Source organism: Eulemur rufifrons, chromosome 7, assembly GCF_041146395.1.
Source record: "Eulemur rufifrons isolate Redbay chromosome 7, OSU_ERuf_1, whole genome shotgun sequence".
In the NCBI taxonomy this organism is placed as follows: Eukaryota; Metazoa; Chordata; class Mammalia; order Primates; family Lemuridae; genus Eulemur; species Eulemur rufifrons.
In genome coordinates, this window is record NC_090989.1 from 92005807 (window position 1) to 92032031 (window position 26225).

The 26225-nt window shown below is 36.8% G+C and overlaps 1 protein-coding gene across 16 annotated transcripts in view; it reads left to right on the forward strand.

Moving 5' to 3' along the window:
- Positions 1–26225, forward strand: part of MECOM (MDS1 and EVI1 complex locus) — a 540410-nt gene that overhangs the window by 489147 nt on the left and 25038 nt on the right. For 9 of the 16 annotated variants that reach the window (XM_069472951.1, XM_069472952.1, XM_069472958.1 and 6 more), the window contains 6 exons: positions 3891–3993; positions 7844–8060; positions 13290–13437; positions 14792–14945; positions 19279–20635; positions 23115–23202. In XM_069472951.1, the coding sequence (XP_069329052.1) occupies positions 3891–3993; positions 7844–8060; positions 13290–13437; positions 14792–14945; positions 19279–20635; positions 23115–23202 (2067 nt within the window). Of the gene's footprint in view, positions 1–3890; positions 3994–7843; positions 8061–13289; positions 13438–14788; positions 14946–19278; positions 20636–23114; positions 23203–26225 lie in introns of all 16 variants that reach the window. The other 7 variants (XM_069472956.1, XM_069472961.1, XM_069472957.1 and 4 more) reach the window with 2 other exon arrangements.

The following is a 26225-nucleotide window of genomic DNA, read 5'->3' on the forward strand; positions in this document are numbered from 1 at the left end:
AAGATAGAAATGTAGCTTTCTGTAAAAATAAAGAGTCACGAGAGACTGGGAAAACTAAATTTTTCTGTGATCAAATGCAAAGACTGTCTCAACTGTCAAACATTTCAGATGTTTCAGAGTTAGGACATGTTCATGCTTCTAGAATTTGGTATTATTAATAGCTACCAAACAGAAAGTTTTGGAGGAGTTAATACAGTTTTAAAATATTTATTATCACTTCTTTTAAAAAATGGAATTTGCATATAATCCTGTTTTCTTATACTGAGACCCTGTTCCTCTTATCTTTCACCTTATATTGGGAAGAATTGAGTTTTTCCTGCTAATAGAGCATTCTGAAAAAGAGACAGCAAAATAAGTCAACAATCTTTTTGTACTAAGTCAAACTTTTCTAAGTGTTTGAGATTTTTGAGCCTCTCTTTACATATTTGAATTGAATTTATCACAAAGTTTCAGACCCAGGACATTTTTTTTTTTTTTTTTTTGGATTGAGATAATTTTTTTCCCTAAAACCACCCATGGGAGAGGAGACCTGTTAATTTCTTTATGGAATTCAGTGGAGTTGAGTCACTTCTGTTTTTCTCCAACCCCCAAATCAGAGAGGTTATTTTGGTAGTGTCTCTGCTTCTGATACATAACTCAGATGGAATATACTCCATAGGACTGCAATATAGCTGAGATTTCAGCATACACTGATTGTAAAGACATGACTATATTTTTATAGGCATGGCCAAGCATACTCACTATACAAATCTGTGAGAAAATCTACATAAATCACTTCTATTCTTTGTTGCATTTTTATTGCTGAAAGATCTATTTTATGACATAAAAGCATATTTTCCGAAAGGCTCGATTCCTCCAAAATTACATTCCATCATTTCCCCACGTAATTGTTTCGAGGCAACAGATTGTCATTTTGTTTTGGCTTAAATTACTCCTGTCAATTCTCAAATGCCGGCAGGTGTATTATTATTGTTAGAAAGTAAACTAAATTTATATGTGTACACCTCTGGATTCAAGTATTCAAATTATACTTTTGGGCCATTGTAATTAGAATAGGAAAACATAATTTTACTTAAATGTCTTTAAGATCCTCAGGGATGAGAGAGAGTGCAGATCAAGTGGCAGAAACACCTTAGAAAAGGGCTGGGTTGGTGAGGGTGTGGTGGATGGGACTTCGAGGCACATTCTTACTGCCGTGTGGGGAAGCGTGCCCAGAATCTGCCCTCATCATGTCTGGTGCTTGCCAGTTCTTTTCAAACCTCAGTTTCATGAGCACCATAAAAATTCACTTAAAATCTAAAAGAACACCCTGAAGTTAAAATCCACTCTGCTTTGCCTTGCCTTTCATGGCGTGGAATGTCACCTTTTACCTCCAGTAAACAAAGCCAACATCAACACTCTTCCGTGTCTTTTATTTTTTATGCACTCAATATTCTTCACATGACAATCTGGACACTTAAAGGGAAATTACAGTAGTGATCTATGTCCCGCAAAGAGAATTGTCTTTATAACATATAGTTACAGTGCATCAATCATTTCCTTTTGTTTCTTGGACTATTCACATTGGATTCAGTAAATCTAAAATGGAATTAAAAGAGACATGATTAATAGTGGGCTACAGAGAAATAATGATATCATAATACTTTCTTGAAATGACCTGGCATGTGTGTCTAAGTAGCATTCCTCAACAGAGACAATTGTACTGTTTTACTGTCTTGCTGGGTATTGTCTCTTTAACCTCACTATTTCCGAGAAGCCACCGAAAAGTTCTAATATGTCACAATTCAAATGTCAACATGTTGTTGGAAAGGAAACTAATAAGTTAAACCTTTAAGAGATGCCAAAAAAAGAGGTGATTCAAACGGTTGAGAGAAGTCCATTGTTTTCTAAGGGGAAATAGAACTTCAGAATGAAACAGGGTACTTATAAGTATTTAACTGGAAGGATTAGGGGGAAAAGCAAACTCACACATTATTATTATTATTATTATTTTAATTTGGTAACCTTTTGAGTAGAACTGTTTCTCTCAGTGTATTTCCAAAGAAGGGAAAATTTGAAGGTTAGGATTAATAAGATACAAACTGCAAACTCACTGTCTTTTATAGAAACAGCACATAACAGGGAGTGATTTTTCTAATGTAGTCTGGGTTCTATCTATGGACAGGTATAAAGTATCTTAGCTTATATCTTATTATAATATAGCAACATTTTATGTGTGCCATTATTTTCTATAAACCAACTTCAGGTGGTTAAACTACTATTGAATGAACAAAATTATTTTATTTTGACAGGAAAGAAACTAAGCAGAAAACATTCCTCATTGAATTATTTTTCAAATTTAGCACAATTTTGTGCTCTAGTCTTTTTGTAGAAAAATAAACAATTGTACTTTAGAGCCACCTACTGGAATAAAGAGGCACGTACTTATGTTTAAAGTTCTCAGCTTTTCAAAAGATAAATAGATAAATAAAGTATAAGCCTTTCTGTTGATCTTATAAGACATCAATTTACTCAGCTTTTCACAGTTTGAAATATCAAGTGGCCCTGCAAGAAACTGCAGTTACCAGCAATATCTTCTAAGAATATATTCTTAGAATATGGTGCTTCTTGTTGTTTTTGTTGTTGTTTTTGGTAGGGGGTGTGTGACCCAGATATTTAGAATCTAGTTTTTTGGCTCACTAAGGCTGAAATTCTGTTTATGGACATTCTTAGAAAGAGGATTGGGAGAAAAGACCGTCATTGATAACACCGAAGAGCAAGAAGATACTAGGCAAAGGAATAATCTCCTTCTCTGAGTACTGTGGTGTTTTGCAAAGATACTGCAGCAGAATGTAATTGGTCTCATTTTCACCAGCTAATTGTATAACTTCATTCTTTCTTCCAAAACCTCTATCTTGTGATGGAATTGTTATCTAATAAATAATCTTATGATGAAATGAAAAACTGAGAACATTTTCATGGTAAAATGAATAAACATTTGAAAGATTTTCATACTTAAATGCTTTTATAAATGAAAAAAACCCTGGAGCCTGGACACGTCCATTGAACAATGACTTGACTAAGTCACTGAGCTGCTTAGGGGAAAGGTAGGCAGCTCTTGGAAATTTTAGGTAAGGGTTCTTTCCACACTTGCTCCACTGCTTTTCCGTCAGTCATTAACAGATTTATTAAATCCTTCCTCTCCTCAGCACTTTGCTAGAAAGCAAGGAAAATAAGCACCACCCCCACTAAGCTGATAAATGAATCAATAACAGGCATAATGCCTGCTTTCAAAGAGTGAGAATCAGGAGCTGGGCATGGGGCAGGGCCTGAGTGTGGGAGCACCATTCTGATTGGTGAGAGAGGGATTCAGTTTTTAAAAAACAGAATACTCTCTCTCGCTGTCATGATCTTTTATGCCATGTCCTTTTAACCTATTACCTTTGAAACACCTTGTTGAGAAGGTGCTGCTTTTGCAGTCTTGCTCAAGGTGGGCAGGCTCAAGGTGAGCTAGACTACTGGTGGATAACACAAGACAGCATTCAACTCCGTGAGTATGTGTGTGGTTCACTGGGGTGCTTTGAGCATTTAGAGAAGGGGAAGTTCTTTGTTAAACACCGCACAGAGTGTATGTGACACAGCGAGCCTTGCATTAAGAAAATTTGATTTGCGAAGTAGGATTTGGAAAAGATTTGTGAACTGGCTGGAGAGTCACGGCTTTACATTTGTCACCAGAGGGCTCATTTTCAGTATATAAAACAAGAAATCACACTTCTTTGGATAAAAAATAAAAAGGCATTTGTTTGTTAAGGTATGAGAAAATGTACAGATATCTTTGTTAATATTCACTCCTCTCTCTTCCTTGATCCATGTCCCCCAATTTTTTTTTTTTTTTTTTTTTGTCTTTAAAGATATTCTATAGAGTAGTCGCAGACATTGCGCCAGGAGAGGAACTTCTGCTTTTCATGAAGAGTGAAGACTATCCTCATGAAACTATGGCGCCGGATATCCACGGTTAGTACCGCTCACACCGCCTTCCTCATTACCCTCATTTGGAGACTGTGACGTAGCATCCACAAGGGTCCATCATGTTTGGTGTTTGTTAGTTTCCCTAGCTATTCAATGTCAATTTTAGCGAATTCCTTCTCTTGGACCAGCTATTTTCTCGGTTTGACATCTGGCTAATATTATGGTGAAGCTAAAGGAAGCAGAGGTCTTTCCTGAAGTAGAAGTCAAAGGAATTTTGAGTATTTGGACTGGACTTCCACCTAGTTAAGCCTTTGTCAGTGCCTTAGACTATGGTGAGAAACCTTTCACTGCACAAGAGTCATTCCAAGGAGCTTGGTTTTGAGCTTCTCTAAATCTAGGGTATGTTTCTCCCATCTAATATTCTATTACTGGGAAAAGTATTTCTATTGCCATAAAAGTTTAGCCAGAATGACCATATGGGAGGGGAATGAGGGGAGTAACGTTGGAAGAAAAGTGTGGATGAGGAAATTTTAGAGCCAGAGGAATTTTTATTTGCCAGAGACCTATTTTAAATCAAGAGAAGAAGGATCCAAAATAATTATAATTAGTAGTGATGTATGTTCAAGTCAGATAAAGAGAAAACTCTACTTGTATTGATTTGTATCACTGAGATGAAAGTTTGATATTTTTTCCTTTCTTCTTTTTATTTCTCTTCCTAATATAATGTGATTTGGTTCAACATAATCTAGTGGTGTCATTAGAGTGTTTTGTAGTTGGAAGAGCCACTGGAAATGGTTACTCATCCCAACCTACCAAAGAGGTGGGGATCATGCCACTGTCCACTCCTCCAGCACTTCTGCCCGGATGGGAGAACCTTAGCTCTTGCCTTTATACCTCCAGCAAAGGAAGCTGCCACTATCGTCTGGCTCTCTTTCCTTGGATATTTTCTTCCTTTGGCTAGGCTGCATTCTGCCTCTTTATAGGCTATAGTATTGTATTTGGGGGGGACTTCTGGTATTCATTTTCCTCATAGAAACTCTGATGGGCAAATGGGTCTAGAAAACCTAGAGTTCCCAATTAGCCTGGTAGAGTTTGAGCCTGAATGGGGAATCTGGCAAAATGGGAAAGGGCTCTTTGGCAGCAGAAGGTGTTTAGCTGATAAAACGTGCAATCTGGACTTTCTCTGGTGCAATACATCTTTCAGCTGTAAATATTATATCTAAAAAGGCTTTCAAACAATTATTTTTTGAAATATAAATGATTAGCTTACTACTCCCAAAAGGCCTAAATTGAAGTGACTATTCTTCCTTGAGGTCTACCATTTATAAATTGTCTTCCTTTATAACCTTCTTGAACCCATCAGTTGCTCCTTGTTTTCCATGTATCATTTCCATATCCCTACATACGTCATGTATGTTATATATAACATTTAAATGATTATTTCTATTTTATACTTCTAGGATTTAACTTAGGAAAGAGAAAATAAAACACATGCATTGCACACCCGTTATATGCTAGATATTATATGCTTTCCATATATTGTCTCATTTAATCTTTTACACATAGATCAAGCCTGTGAGAAAGAAATTATATCCACTTTACAGATAGGGAAACTGAGGCTAAGTAAATTGGCTAAGACTGCATGCCTAGTAAGTGGTGGAGTCAGCATGCAAACCAAGATCTTTTCTGTTTCTAGTACTTAGGCCTTCTGCATCTATTCTGTGGCCCGGAGGTTCTGTTTGTGTTCGGGCTCCTGGCTGAGATCTTAAATATAGATCTTAAATACATGAGTAGTGTTACAGACTGTAGGTAATGTTTCTCTTAACTACTTAATGTCATTGAGAATCCTGTCTTTAGAGCTGAGGTGATTTTTTTTTTTTTTTTTAGAATACTACCCTCTTCCTTAACCCTCAACATCCAAAGCTGACAAACTGTTGAATCTACATGGTAATTTCTTTGCCTTTCTGGGCCCACTGCTATTAATTTGGTTTAAACTAACTAGTATCTTTTGTGGATTACAACAGTGTCCCGTTTTGCCTCTCCGCTTGGCTTCTCACACTGCAGCTGAGGAAAATTTTTCTAAAAACCAAGTCTAAAATATGTCCCTGCTTTCCAGCTTTCCACGGCTTTCTGTTCCCTTCTTAACAGGGTCCTAAAAGGGCCCCCTGACCTGCAGCCTCTCTATGTCGTTTTTCACTCCTCCCTGACGTGCAGCCTGCAGACCTGCCACATTTACTGCAACTTTACCTTTCCCTGAATGCGTCATGTTCTTTCTCGTCTCTGTCCTTGGTCCACGTTGTTCCCACTGCCTGAAACGCCTGCCCCCGTCTCACTTCCCCTGGCTGATTCTTACTCATTCCAAAGCCTTTCTGAACCTCTTTCCCGCCTATTAGGTGGAGCAGGCGTGTTTCTCAGTGCTCCCTGAGGCCCTACGCATGCGTCTGTCATAAAATATATCACAGTCTATTTGTTCACACGTCCTGTTTATTCATTCGCTAGCAACATGCCCAGCATCTGGTTGGTGACTAAAATATCTCCTCAAAAACATTCGGTCAGTGAACAACTGAAGAGTACCATTTTCATCAGCTGTAGGTCTGTTAAACAGGGCCGTGTGTCTTGTTGTTGGCTCTGGGTGTTTTTCGGCAGTGTGAGCTGTTTTCACGATTGTATCTATGATTGTATCTGTGTGATCTGTGCAGAGCGCGGCCTCATGAATGGGGCTAAAAGCTATCGACATAAAAAGAAAAGAAACAATACCATTCCTACCTGACACTTTATAACCTTGTCCCCACCACTACCATTCATTTATCTTATTGACTTAAAGTGCAAATTAATATATTTGCTATTTAACAAAGCTATGCCAATTAGCACTGACCCTTGGATAACATGAATTAGCCTAGAAGGGCTAAAAACATCCTGTGTCCCATTATTAGTGATGATGGATGTTAAAGTATTTCCAAGTTCACCGACATTAACCAGGCATAAGCATGGCTCAGATGGGGGCTCTGTGTCCCCTGTGCTCTCCAGGTCACGTGACACTGGCATCCTGAGAAGTGTATGGAACAGAGGTGGGTTCAGAGCCTAACACAACCACTTGGCTCCCTAACTGATTACAGTACTTAACTTCTCTGAACCACATGCTCTCATCTGAAAATTAGGATAAAAATATGACCTATAATTCCTATCATCGTGTTTTTTTTTTTTTTTTTTTTTTTTTGAGACAGAGTCTCACTCTGTTGCCCAGGCTAGAGTGAGTGCCGTGGCGTCAGCCTAGCTCACAGCAACCTCAAACTCCTGAGCTCAAGCGATCCTCCTGTCTCAGCCTCCTGAGTAGCTGGGACTACAGGCATGCGCCACCATGCCCGGCTAATTTTTTTTATATATATTTTTAGCTGTCCATATAATTTCTTTCTATTTTTAGTAGAGGTGGGGTCTCGCTCTTGCTCAGGCTGGTCACGAACTCCTGAGCTCAAACGATCCGCCCACCTCGGCCTCCCAGAGTGCTAGGATTACAGGCGTGAGCCACCGCGCCCGGCCCCTATCATCGTGTTTTAAGGAATGTCAATAATCTGTGTATGAGATTGAGGAAAATAGATGATGCACCGTAAGTGGTAATTATTACTTCTAGTACCCTCTGAACCTAGAAAGGTTTAGTCATAAAGTTTTATCGAATCGGGAGGATGTACTGTAGCCACAGTAATTGCTTGTGTTATTCTTCCAGTCTCTGTCCTGGGTTCTTTACATACATTATTTCTAATCTACATTTAAAATTGATGTGGTGGAAATGGCCATCAAATAATATCTATTATGTCTTGTATAATTCAGTAAGACTGGCTGGTTTGTGGTGGCACGTCCTGACCACCCAATCCTAGTAACGCTTGAATTGTTTTCACAGAAGAACGGCAATATCGCTGCGAGGACTGTGACCAGCTCTTTGAATCTAAGGCTGAGCTGGCAGATCACCAAAAGTTTCCATGCAGTACCACTCACTCAGCATTTTCAATGGTGGAAGAGGACTTTCAACAAAAACTCGAAAGTGAGAATGATCTCCAAGAGATACATACAATCCAGGAGTGTAAGGAATGTGACCAAGTTTTTCCTGATTTGCAAAGGTTAGAAATGACATATTGTATCACAAAACTTGTATATTTACTCTGAAATGTTGTATAGAATTTCTAGAATTTATACAGATGAGAAATTTGGAACTGCAATGAGCTGGACAAGTGTGCTAGTGACATGCTCACAATTCATTTTTCCCTGGAAATTCTCATCTGTAAAATATTGGCAGTGAAACTGGACCTAGTTATTTTGATTTCAGATAGAAAATAATGTTATGTTATTAAGTAGTGTTATTAGGAACTAAAGGCTTAACATTACAGTAAGTTATAATTTAGAGAAAAAATCAAGAGTGCTGGACCAAAAATGATGCTAATTAAAGTAATCATGTGTCAAGAAACAGTAAAGCTACCTATAGAAAAAACATAGATAATAAAAAAAGACCACCTATAGATGACTAAAGAAAGACTGGATTTGCTATTCACTTGATGAAGTATCAATGATCTTTTGATAGAACAGTGTAACTCATGGACTTAATTTCAACAATTTATCTAAGCTTCACATAAAGAATAGGAGAAGCATGTTTGATTTCCTAAAGTGTTGAGAAGCATGTTTGATTTCTTAAAAGGAAGCAGATAAAGATGATAATCTAAATGATGCAATTCTCTCTACTTATTTTTAACACAATGAAAATTGTATTTCAGTGATATATTAACTTTTTATAGCCTTTTGAATTTAATTCAATAACTTTTTTATTTCTATTAAAGAAAGCAACACTGGAACCTACCCTTTGAAAAGTATATTAATAGTTCTGCTACAAAATGGTCTTTAGTATCAGAAAAGCATATAAGCAGCTAATAGGTTTTTTGTTTGTTTCTACCTAATGATTTTTGCATTGGTCCACACATAATTTTAATAATTGTATTCATTATTTTGATTTTAAATTTGGAAATGATCCTGGAACTTGTAATCAAAATTTCAAATGAACATAACATCATTATATTTAAATGGGAGTGGTAGTGTATCAACTGGCCTTACTCAAGGATGTGAATTACACAGATTTTGTCTTTGACACTCCACCTCTTTCAGTTTACCATTTTGTTTCCTTTTCTTCCTGGCTCCTTTACCTCCTCTTGTTTTCACCTCCATTATTGCCTTGCATCCTCCTCTGGTTAGTTAGGCCTCTTTCAGGAAAGGATTTCATATAGTTGTCATTCACTTTAAGGAATAAATGACTAAAAAGCCATTAAGGATAACCTCTTCCTTGAGGAAATTGAGTCAGAATAATAAATCTCTAGTTTGGAAAATTTAGGACTCATTTAGCTATTAGAGAGAAAACATTTGGGGGAATAAGAGGGCTTTCCCAGCACCCTTTAAGCTCATCTTTATCACTTAATATAAATCTGCATAGAGGATATATATGTTACTTCTGTTTGGTAAAATGAGGATTTGTAATAAAAAAAGTCCCAGCATGTAGCCTAAATATAATTATGCCCAAATTAAAAAACAAAATGAAACTAATTAATACTAATGAATAGGAAAAGTACTTATACTGTAGAGGAATATCTCTGGTGTCATAAATGAAGTATATTTCCTTCAATTTTGTTATAAACATGATGGAAAGCATTATAAAGCAAAAATTGACAGACTAAACACTACAATGTAATTCTTACTTCCTGGTAGAAATGTATAGCAACACTTCTTAGGTGGAGAAAGCTTCTTAATCCGCCTAGCTGTAAGATGAAGCCTGAGTCAACTCTACTTAATGCTGAAACAAACTATCAGTTTAGTTGATTCAGTCAAACATCCAAGAGGAAACAATAAGGAAACCTAACTATCTGGTACTGGGTGAATTCTCAAAAAACTTATTTTTTGGTACCCCAGCCAGACAGATAAAGCATGTCACTATGCAACTTAATGTCAATGCTCCAGTTGATATTTTTGGTTATAAATTATATAATTTAGCCACATGTAGTACCTACATTTTCTGAATGTTTTCTACCTTATTGAATGCTATATTGCTGCCTTATATTTTGACCAATGAAAATTCCTTTCTTGGCTTGATACATTATTCTGTTCTGTATCTTATGTGTAAAATCTTGAGAAAAGAATTCCCCCCCCCCAAAAAAAAACCCAAGAAAGAAACAAAGGTTGATATGCAAATATTGAAAATAACCAAAAACAACACAGAAGGCTGAACAAAGCTGTATAAATTGGGATAAAATTCTATGAAAAATAAAGTCTCACTAATGACTGCCTGGATTGCTTCTGTTTATGAAAGCAATGCACATTTGCTTTTGTGAGAATGGCTTGCTTTTTTTTGTTTTTATCACTGATTAGCTGAAAGCTGATAATACCTTGGAACAATACGAATTTTCTGCTAGATTAGGAGAAGCAAAGACAGGAAAATTCTCCTTGCTTTGTTATTTTTTTCCCCCCTAAGTGCCATGTACTCATAATATACTCGTAAAACTAAACCATATCCTTGGAATTACGAGAAGGAATAAGACCCAACATATAGGCCAATCTTTTGCTACCAGATTTCGGGGCTTATGATTTGATATATAGCATATTGGAATATATGTTATAAAATGGCTTGCCTTTATGGGTTGCCAAGGACAAACAGTGAGAATTGCAATCTGTACAGTGATTTTGGAGGATGTCCCCATCTCGGTTCAATGTTAACTGCAGTTGTTGATAATCTCTCTCTTAACTCTTCTATTAACATTCCAACTTCTGTAACAAACAGAGGATTACATATTGTAGATAAAGATAGGGTCTTTCTTATGACTCCACATACCTGTACCCTCCTGGTACCTTTTGTTCATGGAGATATCGCCACCAGTGCTTAAATAGAATAGCATTTCCAACTTGGCTGACTCACAGGGCAGGAAAAATAAGTTTGTGTGCCAATATGAATAGAGTTGTAGGGAGGAAGCTGAGAAACAGAAAAAGTATAGGAAAGGTATTTCTAACTTACTGAGATATGAAAATAGGCAATTTATATTCTCACATACACTCCCACTTACACAGTCTACACAACCACTGGGTAATATATTCTAGGTGCACAAAGGTCCCGAACGTCAGAATATTTATCTCGTAGTCTCCCAGGGAAAATTAATAAACATGGAAAAGAAAGAGTGCTTACATGCTTGTTAGTTTTTTTAAAGTAATTTTTTACTATGCAAAGTTTCAAATAAACATAAAACTAGAGAGAATGGTATAAAAAAACCCATATGTTCAGCTTCTATAATTATCACACAAGGCCAATCTTGTCTCAACTAATATCTGTTTTGGATTATCTGAAGCAAAACCTGACATTATATCATCTTATTCATAAGTAGTTCAGTATGTGTCTGTAGAAAGTAAGAAAAATCTCAAAACATAAATTCAATACCACATTTAAAAAAATAACGATCCTTTAACATTATCAAATATGCAGTTAGGGTTCAAATTTCCTCAGTTATCTCTTAAATTTTAGAGTGTTTTGTTTGAATTAAGATCAAAATAAAGTCCATACATAGCAATTGGTTGACAAGCCTCTTATATCTGTTTTAATCTAAAGGTTCCCCCAGAGTCAGTCTGTCTCTCTCTGTCTCTGTCTCTCCTCTCTTTCTCTCTCTCCCTGTCATTGCTATTTATTTATAGAAAACTATAGAAAAAATTGAGTTGTTTTCTGTAGCATTTCCTCCAGTCTGGATTCTGCTATTTATATCCCTGAGGTGTTGTTTAACTTCTTTCTCCAAGATCTCTTCCATTTCCTGTAAACTCTTAGTTACATCCCAAGCCTTGGTTGGGATTTATGTTCACTGTTTTAGCAAGAATACTTCATTGATGGTGTCGTTTATTTCCATCAGAAGGCACATAATGCATTGCTTAGATTCATTAATTCTTTAGGGGCTGCAAAATGAATGTATTCTAATTCCATCATTCTTTTATCATTTATTATCCAGATTAATTCTGTGTAAAGAAACTTTTTTATTTGGTTACCCTGAAGTACAGTTTATATAGGAAAAGTCGGACATGCACATGAATTTTTTCCCTTATTTACCAGCTTTCAGAATAATGGTTTGGCTTCCCAGTATCCTCCAAGGGTGGCCAGTGAGGTTCTGTTTGTGTGTTTTGAATGTCATCATTGTTAAAAGAGTGTCTATTTATATTGATGCTTAACTTGCTCACATTGAGTCAGTGGGCATCTCTTTAGGTTGGGACTCTAATTGCTTTGACATCAGCTATGACTTTCTTGCTTTTCACCAAAACAAGATGTTCTCGTTCCATCTTGTGAATTTCATCCTTCAGATTTGACATAGGCTATTTCTCCACAGAACTCTGGTAACTTAACTTGGGGATAGTATCCTAGTGTGTTATGTGTGTATGTGTTTAAACAATACAAATGTTGCAGACATCTTCTATCACAGTAATTATCAATATTTGCATTTCATTATATTCATGCAGATTTCATATACACATTTTAGTAAAAAGTGGGAAACATTTGGGAAGGAAAAACATTTTAAACTTTAAAACAGAGAAATTTCTAACCATGTTTTTCTTTTATGGGTCTTTAATAGTGCATCCACTTAAAATATTATACACTTTTTTCCCTAATTTGTAAGTTATATACATATATGTTTGTATATTTACTTACAGGTATATGTATATCTACACACATACACACATACACACACACATATCCGTGCATCAGTCCATCCATCCATACATCCATTCATCCATCCATTCCAGGGTCATATTGGGAAGATGTTTCTTGAATAGTCAGCTTGCAGATCACTTATTCATATGATGGCATGGTTAGAAATAAAGTACTTTTTTGAATCTAGAGATTATATGCATTAGACAGAATACCTGTCTATGTATTCTTAAGCATTTTCTTGACATTTTCTATTTGAGAATTTGTGTTTGAATTAAGTGGTGTTAGCAATATATGTTGCTGTTTGAATTGTGTAGTGAATCTAAAACTGGACAAATAACTTATTGCCTATCATGCTCATAAATCGGCAGATAATCTCTTCTAGCTGTATCAAATTTATTTTCTAACAACAGGGGCATGTCTTCATATGGGTGAGAGACACGTGTCGTTCTTATGAAACATAAAATGCACTTTTGTTTGTCACAAGCCTGTTTCCTCCTCCCCCTCTCTTTCCTCCTTCTCAGTTCAACTCCTCTTCCTTCTTATTTTTTTAATTGCCAGTTAAATTAGTAATGAAATGATGTAGCTATGAATGTGTTCTTTGTCACCGTGTCCTATTAAATCAATTGTTTTCTTACAGCCTGGAGAAACACATGCTGTCACATACTGAAGAGAGGGAATACAAGTGTGATCAATGTCCCAAGGCATTTAACTGGAAGTCCAATTTAATTCGCCACCAGATGTCACATGACAGTGGAAAGCACTATGAATGTGAAAACTGTGCCAAGGTACAGTGAATTTGTAGGCTACTTGGCCTCTCTCTGTCATCCTGCTCTCTCTTAATTCATCACTTGCTCAGATATATAAAAACAAGCCTTGAGAGGGGAAACTATAAATATCTTGAGAAAAGTAGACTGAGTGTTGTATGCTAAAAGGCATTAGTAGAGTGTATAAAAACACTTAGTGGGTATCCTTTTATTTTTGTAAGGGAGGAAGTGAGGCTTAATGGTGAGTTCCAGAACTAGGTGTCAGACATCCTTGGTAAATTCCTGGTTCCGCTACTGACTTGCCAGCATGGAGTTGTTTTATAGTCTTACGGAGAATGAAAATTTTATCCAATGCATGTTACTGATTTCTTTTAATAGCAATCTGTGAGGAAGTCACATAAAGTTTCTAAATGCCTATTCAGAAAGAATAGGAGGCTCCTACATTTGCAGATTTTTCCACCCAAGTCCTCACCATAAATCATAACTTGGTTCCAATTAAAAAATCTGGAGCCTCTGTCTTAGAGGTCAGTGCTGAACAACATAGGGTGAAATGGAAGTACTTAGCTTAGACCATAACTGTGAACTACAGTAACAGTAATTCACATATTTTTATTTTCATGTTTCCTAATTAACTCAAAGATGTCCTTGTATCATTAAAGTTCTTTCTATTTCCAAAAACTTTTCATAGCACACGAATACCTTTTCTCATGCCAATGGAGATCTCTATACTCCACTGGGTTATCAATCATTCTCCTGCAACTCCCCCATGCTATGTACATTAAAATAAAATTTTGTATATTTTTTTGCCTAACAAGAAATTAAAAAGACATTTCAAATTATCTTTAGGGATGTTTTGCTTCCACATGTGTTGGGTGGCTTTTTCATTTTTTTTTTATTACAGTGTCCAAAGGAATGGTTTCAACTTGCTGGTAACTTGCTGAAACACGGCATTAGAATTTAACCCCCTAAGAAAACTCTTTAAATAGATTTGGGGTTCTTTAGTAAAAATCCCCTGAATTTTATTTAAAGGGTGGAAGTAGCACACTTGTTTTAATAGTGGCATGACCAGCATTTTATTATTCAACACCAGTCACTCAAAATGGGATCAAAAAGACCTTGAATGTGGCCTAATAGTGCCATTCATTATTTTGTTCAACTGATATCAGTGGATACTCCATGCTAAGAATATAGAACAGAATAATTTGAAGTTCGTACCCTAGAGAAGGGTACACTTTTGAAGTACGACTTTCTTTTAGTCTTTGGGGAAAACAAATAAAAACAAAATAAATAAAATTCCTTCTTGAGTCATCCCCAGTGGTCTTTATTGTGTCCTTGAATTAAGTTTCTTGATTAATCAGTACTCATTTCCTAGCAGGTTTTCACGGACCCTAGCAACCTTCAGCGGCACATTCGTTCTCAGCATGTTGGTGCCCGGGCCCACGCTTGCCCGGAGTGTGGCAAAACATTTGCCACGTCGTCGGGCCTCAAACAACACAAGCACATCCACAGCAGTGTGAAGCCCTTTATCTGTAAGTTTTTAACACTCCAGCCCTCCTTCCTGCATCTGTCTCTCCTCCAAAAGGCACTGTGATCAGGAGAATGGCCACACATGGCCATTAGGGGGTCACTGTATTAGCTATTTATGGTCCGATCCAGTAGAACTATTTTCTATTACAAGAAAATCACTTATAACAGATACATGGTATTTTGTCTGTGATCCCCAGGGTGTTTTCTTTCAGATGAAATCAATAATAGGTAGAGAAAAGAGAAGTTGTTAAATAATGAAAGGGAAGCCTCCCCAGGTTGTAGGATTTAATTGAGACAACCAGATTTGTCTCACACTGTAAAGGTTCATGGCTTTGTAAAGCAGCGAATAGCAGATACCATTAAACAAGATGAAGTGATTAAAAACCTGTTCTGGATCAGAAAGAGCTGGAAGAACCCCACCTGGCAAGTAGGCTTATGACTCTGTGTATATGTGTGTGAGTGCATGTGTGTGGAGAGAGGCGGGGAATAAAATGCCCTTTAATCTACCCATTGTTTCCAATCACAGGCTGTGGATCTGTAGTTCTCTGTTACTTGAAAAGCAGAACATTTTCACTTTGATGCTGGACACGCTGTTTCTCTTACCCACTTCACCAAAGCAAATTTACAGGCAGTGTGCTTTTAGGGGACATCCATTCTGACCACCTACTTAGAACATCCCTGTACAAAGCACTGTAGAAACCTACTTCAAACAAAATAAAACTCAGCCCTCATTTTCTTCTTTTTCTAGCCACCCACTCCTGTTCTCTGTGTTGTGCTGAAATATTTTATAAGAAAACTCAGTTGTTCTTAGTCCATCTGGGCAACAATTCTGGGCTGCTTTTGATCCGTTGCTTGGCTGGGCATATAAATACAGTGACTCATTGAGTTTTACTACAGACTTCAAGACTGATTTTGGATCCAGATACACATAGAATCAGTTGAAGCATACTCAGCACTTGGCAAGACCTCTGACTTTGGTTTTTAGAAGGTATATGAGACACTACTACAGGACCTGATGGAAAAAACTAATTTTCAGTGCCAACATGGAGATGCCAGAGAATAACTCTCCTTTTCTTTGCCTTGACATAGCCTTCTTTTGTGCTTCCAAACACCAAGAGAGCTTTCCCTTCTTTTTCCAGCTTACACTAGAGTCCTGTTTTGCTCATATGTTTTTCTGTTCCTTGGGTGGAGGGAAGAGGACTAGCAGATAAACAAAAGGGTGCTCTAGTCTCCGTTGGGGAAGCTCTGTTGAAAGTCACGGGAAATAAAGTGTACAATAGAAATTTTAGACTTCTTGTCTCAAAAAGGCATTCCTGACTCTAGGTTGTAATGTCCTGAAAATATACTTGGAAGTGCTAAAAGCATACGGTATTAAATAGTTCATTTACTTCTGATTTCTCAGAAATAAATTTTGGTAAGTCTTATTATGTTTTTGGTGCAAAAAAATGTAGAATAAACCACAAGGGATTCTTGTCACCCATTTAATGCTTTCTCTATTATTTAAAACAAAAGTAAAAAAATATAGACTCCTATCATCTAAGATTCTGGAATCTCAAATTTTAATTGTGCTGAAGTCAAGCATTTCACTTTAAAGTGCTATAAGATGTCCCTTTCCAATCAGGTTGCATGAAGTATTTCCCATGAATGTATTTTCAGTAATTATTGGTAAATTTAAATAACAGATGGCATTCTTCAAATATAAAATCTGACAGAGAACCATGGAGTAATTATGAATAATAGCTGTGTAATTTTAGAACAAAAGAGTTTAAGGATCAGGAGTTGGTGTGGAGACCAGAGTGGAGGAGGTTCACCTAGAGCTGATATCTGTTTCTCACCAGAAGGCCACACACCACGATTTACCCCCACTGGTGTGTTTATGGCAACTGTCTCTTATTACAGTGTGCCGCCAAGCTCTAGCCCAAAGTCACCAGTGCTAAGGTAATTACTCACTGCCTTTACAGAAACCTCCAGCCTTCCTAAATAGAAACCACATGCTCTAATAGGCTGAATATATTCAAAATGCCTCTTAATTTGTTTAATAAGTAGAAAAATGCAACATTAACTGCTGGCTAATTCCTTATTACTGAGAAAATTACAGTAGTGTACAGACTTCAGCATCAATTGAACCAGTTTACCTGGAAGCCTGGTGGTTTGTGGTATGCCAGGCCTGTCCTTCAAGTGCTGAAAACAAAGCCTCTGCCTAAGGAAACACCCTGGATTCTCTGTGCTTGAGATCAGACACAGACACCACTCATCCATGTAACAAAGGATAGGACCAGAAAACTCAAATGCACCTTCTGTTACTCCAACGTAGAGAGGCTCTTGATTTTCTTAGAGCCATCCGGCTGTAAGAAAGAAGGGTGGAGAGCAACATTTCCTTGCCTTGCCAAAAAATTGCAAGCCTTTCAAAAACTTATGCCTTGGTTGAATACCCATCTAGACATTTTTCTCAATGCCTTTGAAGAGGTGTTGCTTTCTTAATGAGTGCATTTTTATAATTCCAATAATATTTTATTTACTCTTTCTTGTGATTGCTCATTGGTGAATTATTATATCTAGTGAAAGTCTGATGTTTCTATCCTCCCCATTGTATGATTTTCATTAGTGTATCAAACAACTTTAATATGTATATTTATTGCATGCAGTTAAATACTATATACTTTTAAAGCAGACTCTGATCAATATATTCTGGTAAAATAACTTGAAAATAAATCACCCCATCTTCTCTTCCCATTAAAATACCTGTTACAGCCTCTATAATGTTATGAATCATCCCACAATTGAAGGCTCCTTTAATATTACCAAGCACATTCATATATGTAACAATACAGTTTAACCTTTAGGAGTAAAAGAAACAGATACACAATCACTTGGTACTTCATCTTTGGAAGTGTGTGGAATAATCCAAGTCCTGGGTGAGTTTTGCTTGACCAAAAGTCTATAAAATCTCCAATGCATGATTTAAAAAAAAATTATTATTGCTTTGACTTAGGAGCTCAATGTTTCTGCACTTAAAAGGCGGCCATCACATGAAAGCAATAAATGTTGCATTTTGTTTTCAACTTAATTTCTTAAAATAAATTTGTTTCAACAATTACCAACAAGGTACATCATGTTTTTGCTTGTATTAAACATGTACAGAAGTGTCAAAGGAAGCACACACATAAAGGGACTCATCCCCAGAAAAGGAAAATGAAAGATTTGAGGCTTAGGATACTGATGTTATAATTCTGCCAGGCTATAAAGTGAGTGGGATTCTTACCTAGCAACGGGGCTGTTAAGGGTTAAAATGTTTGGTTTTAAAACATGCTTAGGTATGTTGGCATATATGTGAGGAGGGAGACGTTCTGCTTTGTTGGCAGATTCTGGTCAGGAGGGATATTTCGCGGCCGCACCCACTGCTGCGTCCTCCTTTCTGGTTAGAGCTTCCACAGCACTCGCCCCCGATTACCGTAGTCGCCTGTATCACACAGAAGTCAAGCCCCGAGATAACCAACGCAGTTACGACAACAAGGGACATGTTTCCCAAGGACGGGGTTTCATAAATGCAGGAAGGTTAGCACAACCACTGGTGTGAGGGGAAGTCAGAGGACGTGATCGTAGTTCATGGGAACCAGCAATGCAGGATGGGCTACATTCAATTTTGTTTCCTTTGCAGGCTTAAAATAGAGCCATTGTAAATTATGTCAGTCTTTCTCATATCATGAAAATGATTGTTAAAAAAGTCTCAGAATACACAATGTGCATTGTTGTGTGGCTTTGATGTGTGAATGATGAGAGTGTATGATATAATACCAATTAAATAATGGTTGAACAGTCACAAGCTTTTTCCCCAAGGGGAGAGGCAATAAAGGTGAAGTTTCTGGTTGAGGGAAAGGCTGTTGTATACTTATTTTGGTGCCTACAATATAAAATTCTTTAAGTGCTCTAAAATTTTAAAGGGTTTCCTGTTATGTTTCATATTTAATGCATTTTAAGACTTTAATTTTTAGGATTCTACCAGTATAGTATATGGATGGGGAATCATTATATGCTGGAATTTGACTTTTCTATAAATATTGAAATACACAAATATTATTCAAAATATTATGTAATGGGGATGACAAAATACATATATGAAATATATGTGCTGCCTCAAGACATTTGTCAGGTTGGATGCCTTGCTTTGGAATCTAGTGAAATGGGGTTTTCTGTGTTTGGTGCACCCAGATTGGTGCCTCCAACATCTTTTACTAGCTTCCTAATTGAAATTTTACGTAAACCAATTGTGATACTTGCTAAATTCAGAAGCAATTGCCATAAAGCCTGAGATTCTTTTTTGTTGTTTGCACACAGGTGAGGTCTGCCATAAATCCTATACTCAGTTTTCAAACCTTTGTCGTCATAAGCGCATGCATGCTGATTGCAGAACCCAAATCAAGTGCAAAGACTGTGGACAAATGTTCAGCACTACGTCTTCCTTAAATAAACACAGGAGGTTTTGTGAGGGCAAGAACCATTTTGCGGCAGGTGGATTTTTTGGCCAAGGCATTTCACTTCCTGGAACCCCAGCTATGGATAAAACGTCCATGGTTAATATGAGTCATGCCAACCCGGGCCTTGCTGACTATTTTGGTGTCAATAGGCATCCTGCTGGTCTTACCTTTCCAACAGCTCCTGGATTTTCTTTTAGCTTCCCTGGTCTGTTTCCTTCCGGCTTGTACCACAGGCCTCCTTTGATACCTGCTAGTTCTCCTGTTAAAGGACTATCAAGTACTGAACAGACAAACAAAAGTCAAAGTCCCCTCATGACACATCCTCAGATACTGCCAGCTACACAGGATATTTTGAAGGCACTATCTAAACACCCACCCGTAGGGGACAATAAGCCAGTGGAGCTCCAGCCCGAGAGGTCCTCTGAAGAGAGGCCCCTTGAGAAAATCAGTGACCAGTCAGAGAGTAGTGACCTTGACGATGTCAGTACGCCAAGTGGCAGTGACCTGGAAACAACCTCGGGCTCTGATCTGGAAAGTGACATTGAAAGTGATAAAGAGAAATTTAAAGAAAATGGTAACATGTTCAAAGACAAAGTAAGCCCTCTTCAGAATCTGGCTTCAATAAATAATAAGAAAGAATACAGCAATCATTCCATTTTCTCACCATCTTTAGAGGAGCAAACTGCGGTGTCAGGAGCTGTGAATGATTCTATAAAGGCTATTGCTTCTATTGCTGAAAAATACTTTGGTTCAACAGGACTGGTGGGGCTGCAAGACAAAAAAGTTGGAGCTTTACCTTACCCTTCCATGTTTCCCCTCCCGTTTTTTCCAGCATTCTCTCAATCAATGTACCCATTTCCTGATAGAGACTTGCGATCATTACCTTTGAAAATGGAACCCCAATCACCAGGCGAAGTAAAGAAACTGCAGAAGGGCAGCTCCGAATCCCCCTTTGATCTCACCACTAAGCGAAAGGATGAGAAGCCCTTGACTCCCGTCCCCTCCAAGGCTTCAGCGACGCCTGCCACAAGCCAAGACCAGCCCCTGGATCTAAGTATGGGTAGTAGGAGTAGAGCCAGTGGGACAAAACTGGCTGAGCCTCGAAAAAACCATGTGTTTGGGGAAAAGGAAGGAGGCAACGTTGAACCAAGACCGGCTTCAGATGGTTCCTTGCAGCATGCAAGACCCACTCCTTTCTTTATGGACCCTATTTACAGGTAAGGGCGGTTGGGAGATGATGATATGTGAACAGATGTGTGAAACGTAGTATTTACACGATAAAGCCGTGGATTTTTAACAAATCATTTGTTAGTATTATTATAACACAGAGAGTAAAGTTGTTGAATCTAGTGAATTCATTTTTTATTTAGAAAGTTGGCTTATTAGGTTTGGACTTATTTTTGGATGTCTCTGAAGTTGGAGGTTTGGAATAGGCCTACAGAATTATTTTCCCTTGACAATAAATTTATTTTTAAATGCATTTTTTGGAGTGGAAAATATGGGAAATCCATATTTAAAGTAAATTGTCAAGTGGTGGAAGAATGAGAATCCTGAAGGATTAATGCAAATATGTGTGGGTACTTAAATGGGTCAGGTTATTTGGAATAAGGTGGGACAGACATATAACAGCAAGAGTCTACTCTTTGTTAACCTATCAACACATCCCTAATGAATACTGGTCATATTTGTTTTCTAAATTAATCTCTTAGGAGCTCCCAAGTAAATGAAATATTAATTACCAAAAAGTTTTTGTATATAATGTGAGTGGTTGGCTTAAAAGACATATCCCTGTTTAATGCCTTCCTTATCCAGTTTGCTTTGATGTATCCAAAAATTCTTTGAATGAAATATATAAGTTTAAAAAAGGCCTCTTTTGCAGTATTCTGTAACACTCGACCATTCAAAGTGATTAAGTTTTTAAATACTAATTTTTAAAAATGGGTATGAATAACAATAACTATGGTTATTAATACATCTTTTAAATATTACAAGCATTTTCACATTTATTTCTTCATTCAAATCTTGAACATTTTCAAGAGTTCATGGAATATGTGGATAATTTTTTATAGAATTTAAGATGGGAGTTTTTTATATTTTGCTTGATTCTCTTTTATGAAGAGAAGATTTTGTGCTATTCTTTATTCAACAATATTTATTGAGTTTCTAATATTAGTACTTAATAGATGCTACAGCTGCAAATTCTTTTCACCTAAAACTTTTTTTCCACCTATATTATCTTTAATGCATTAACAAGAAAATATTGCCAGTATGGAAAGGGCCACCTCATTTGAACATGACAAGGGGAATAAAAGAAGACAATGCGAAAGTATCTCAGCAGTATCAGTACCATGTTTGGGTACTTTTTTCAATCATTGTATCTTAATTTCTGTGCTGGTCCCATTACTAGAGAAGAAAAAAAGAAATAAAAACAGATCCTCCATCCTTTGCATGTAGATTATATGTCACACATTTCTGGTAAAGTCATATTTCTAACTCAGTGATATATTTCAGTTCTTCATGAAGATAATTTCTCAGACTTTCTTTCTGACACCCTTCCAAGGGCAACAGTCTTCCAATTCTTCCACATATCCACTGCACTTACCTTCATCACCTCCTAACCTTCCCTTTACTTACTCTAATCTCCGTCTTCTCTCCGATGTTTCAGTCTCAGTTAAGACCCTAGACCTGTCATTTGACAAAATTTGTGAAAGACCTAGAGCCCAGTTTTAGTGTCAGGCCTGGGTTAAAATCTCAGCCTTCCTATGTCTGTGACTTATTTTTTCACCCGTAAAATGGGTATAATGCCATTTACTTCAATAAATGAAATAGTATGTGCAAACCAAAACATATGTAGTATTTCAGGAAGTGGTAGTTACTATTATTCTATTTTAAAAGTGTACTGATTCCACAGTTTTTGAAAGAACAGTTGGTAAAAGAAGTTACTCTAAGTCAACTCATGATATCATTTCCCTATGTGCTTCATAGAAAATAGAATAAAAATATTTCTATAAAGTAGAAGGGCCATATAGGTAAGTTTTATGTCTTTATCTTTTAAAAGTTCCCCATCCTCTTCTCACCACCCTTCTCTCACCTGTCCTATTTATCATCAGCAGTGTCAGCAGTGCCATCCAAAGGGTGTGTGTGTGTGTGTGTGTGTGTATATTGTGTGTGTGTATAATATATAATTTTGAGTAAACCTCAAAGAGTGGCTAGCAGGGTGTATACGGTTGGAAATTCCTTGCTATTATTGTCAAATATGGAAGAAATAGAATGAATATTTGGGGGATCACCTTCTTGGTCAAAAATGGCTTTAATTTTCAAATTAGCCCTGTTCTTATGATTTCAAAATCTCTAAGCATTCTTGTCTTCATTTGAAATGGAAAAGTACCAACTTTGTGACAAGTGCCTCTAATTTAGTGACTCCACATTTTTCATATTTCCTCATTATTATCATGAGTCATTCAGTAGGATTTTTCCATTATAAATAGGACCTTCTCTCTTTAAGCACCTAGGAGTGCAGTGAGCATTCTTCAAGAACTGAACAGATATCTTTATGTTTTTATTAGTGTGTCTCCCAGAAGCCAGAAGCCCACCTATTGTTAGCTACCTATTGTTAGCTGCCCTAAATGTGGGTGATTATGTAGTGATTGATATGTGAGACTGATTCATCTCCAAAATCTAATTTTAACCTTTCAGAGTAGAGAAAAGAAAACTAACTGACCCACTTGAAGCTTTAAAAGAGAAATACTTGAGGCCTTCTCCAGGATTCTTGTTTCACCCACAAGTAAGTATTTTGCATTTGAGATTTCCAGCTTGTAAACTAACTTGTTGATCCTGAAAAGCAGGTGCAATGAAATGAAAGACATCTTGAGAACATTAGGATTTCCTATGACGCTGGTGTGGAGGAACACAGGAAATTCTAGTAGAATTAAAACCCAAGCTCTTTAAAGAAAAATTAATTAATATATGTGTAAAAATAACATGGTTTTGGTGTTACATTATTTTCTGCTACTATTTACTGAGCCAAAATGCATTTTGGAGTGAGCACAACTCAGTTAAGAAAATAAATATTAAAGGTGTCTTTGTATTTAAAGGTTGCTGATACTAAGAAATAGATCATATTGTGACTCATCCCAAATTCACGAAGGTCATTCTTATTCTTTTTGGGCTTAGATAAAAATAGGAAATGAGACTACCTGACAAGTTGTTACCATAGAGGGTGAAGGAATTTATCTAAAGACCACTGGACATTCCAGTAAAGTTCTGTAATTGCACAAGAATTCACCACAATACACAGAGCTATTTGCTGAATGGAGTTGTGTCCATTTATCAAAATATACGCAGTTTCTCAGTGCAAAGAAAATGCAAAGCAGCATTATTAATTGGGTCATTCCTATGTCCCTACACATTTGGTCATTTTCTAAAACAAGTTCTAAATGATTTACATATCAATCAACATCTGGAGAATTGTATTGAAAGAACAAATACAGTATATTAACATCTCGAATATCGTTTCTTAATTTATATTTTTACTCTGGTCTTTGTAGATCGCAACATTTTTATGAAAATGCTGAAAAATAGAGCAAAATAATTTGTTCTGATACAATATGTTCAAACCAAAAATGATGGCTCTCTAATAAAACTGGGGGAAATTTATGTAAGCTGTCTTATGGAAAGCTATGAGATAATAAATTAATTCATCTTGGGGTATGATTTTTTTTTCCTTTCTGTTGCCTTTTCTTTACTTTTTCAAGTACCTTCCCAAAGTCCTGAATGGAGTATGAGTGTTGAAATAGAATCTCTTGGGTTAGGTAGATAAATCTATTGCCCCCAAATTTTCACTCATTTCAAACCAAGAAAATACATGATTTAATATTAAAAGTTTTAGAAACATTCCAGTTAGTATAAATTTTATATAGGAAGGCTAAGGAATGATATCATTTACATAATTACTTTATGGAAAAGAAGCAAGTTCTAAAACAGTAAATGTTTACCTGGGAATTATATTTTATATTTAGGCTGATCTAAACAGCACTTGTAAGATTTTATGGGCCAATAAACCTGAACATAATATACATTTTGTGTCAGATATTGTACAAAAAGTACATATCTCTTGATAACTTCCTTTCTAATTATAAACAAATACTTATGAGAATATAATATGCATGTTCATTTAATTACAACAATCAAATTGTTATTCTATTTTGATAATCTTTAAAATCTAGTAATTAACCACTTCAAAACGAGTGTGCTATGGGTACGTGGTATAATAATGGAGAAAAAACAAGACTAGGATTCAGTTTCTTTGAGTAACTCAGCCTATCTGGTTCTTAGTTTTTTTATCTGTAACATTAGAGAGTTGGGTGTACAGCTGCCATTCACTATAAAATTCAAAGATTTCTAGCCAACCAAGGTAAATTTACTGGTTCGTAAGATGGGCAATTTTGCCTGCCAACACAGTTATTTTAAATATAGTAGGCACATATTTCTAAATAAAATAATAAGAGAGAAAATGTGTTACATTTTAATATTCTCAAAGTTAATGAAGGATCACAAACGATGAGGCATGTGTCCAGTACTTGGAGCGTGGCGATCATTCCTTCAGATCTTCACAAACACGTCTGTGAGAGCACAGTGGTAGTTTCCTTCCCACACCAGAATGTCACGTCTTGGTGGGAGGGACTGCTTGCTGCTACGTGTCGCTATTAAAACAGGATGCAAAAGTGATGATAATCGAGATATTGAACACCTAGTGTGTCACCAATACTGACCAGTAAAAGTGGATTCCTGCCCTTGTGGAGCAGGATTCTGGAGGCCCTTGCTGGACCAGCTGGTAACATTTTACTTGCTGGACAGTGGGACTGTCTGAGGGGTCGTTGTGGAAGAGGCCAGGGAAGCAGGAGCACATTCAAAGTGCTTAGGACATAAGTTGTTTACCAACTACTACAGAAATATTTCATTGTTTTTATAACCATCATGGCTGTTTTAGTGTGTAATGCTGTATATTGATGGGATACAGGCTGGGATCTAGGCAGGTCCTCCTCCTTTTTCATCAAGTCTTACCCTTCCAGGGTAACTGGAAGGGTCAGTGTTTATATACATAATGTGTTTAGCCTTGCACTTGGCATGTTGAAGGACTTAAATGGTGAACAGGCTCTTGTTAATGCCTGCAGAAGCATTGTGAATATAGAGGGATGTTAGTCAAATGCCCTCTTCCCATCCTTGAGCCCAGTTTCTTTGCCAGGGCTATGCCATGTATCTAGGAGGACTTGGAAAGATGCTTACTGTATTCTTAAAATGACCTAAAACTGGGCAGAAGTAAGCATGGCACAGAGCAAGGAGCCAAAACAGAAGGACTTACCTCTGTTCTGAGGACTTATCGTGATTTCATAGCTAAACAAGTGCTTACATAAGACTGTTCATTGCTTCATTTTCCATTTAAAGTATGTTGGAGCAAATCACTCGGGCCCTCTGGGTTTCTGGATCTTCATATTCAATATGGGAATAATATCTGCCCTATGTATTTCTTAGAGTTATCATAATAATAAAGAGGAAATCACATTCTCAGTGTTTTAGGGAACACGAATAGATATATAAATGGTTGGTAGTAGTATTCTCTGGGCAAGTCTGATTTTACGCATTTTGTATATCTTTATATTCTACCCAGCACATCCCTCCCCAGTCCACAATCCCTAGTCAATGATAAGTGAACACTCAATAAATAAAAATGTATTGAATTTTATTAAAAGATAATTGAGCTATTATGCTGCCTTTTAGAATAATGTATGTTTTTAAAATTCTGTCAAA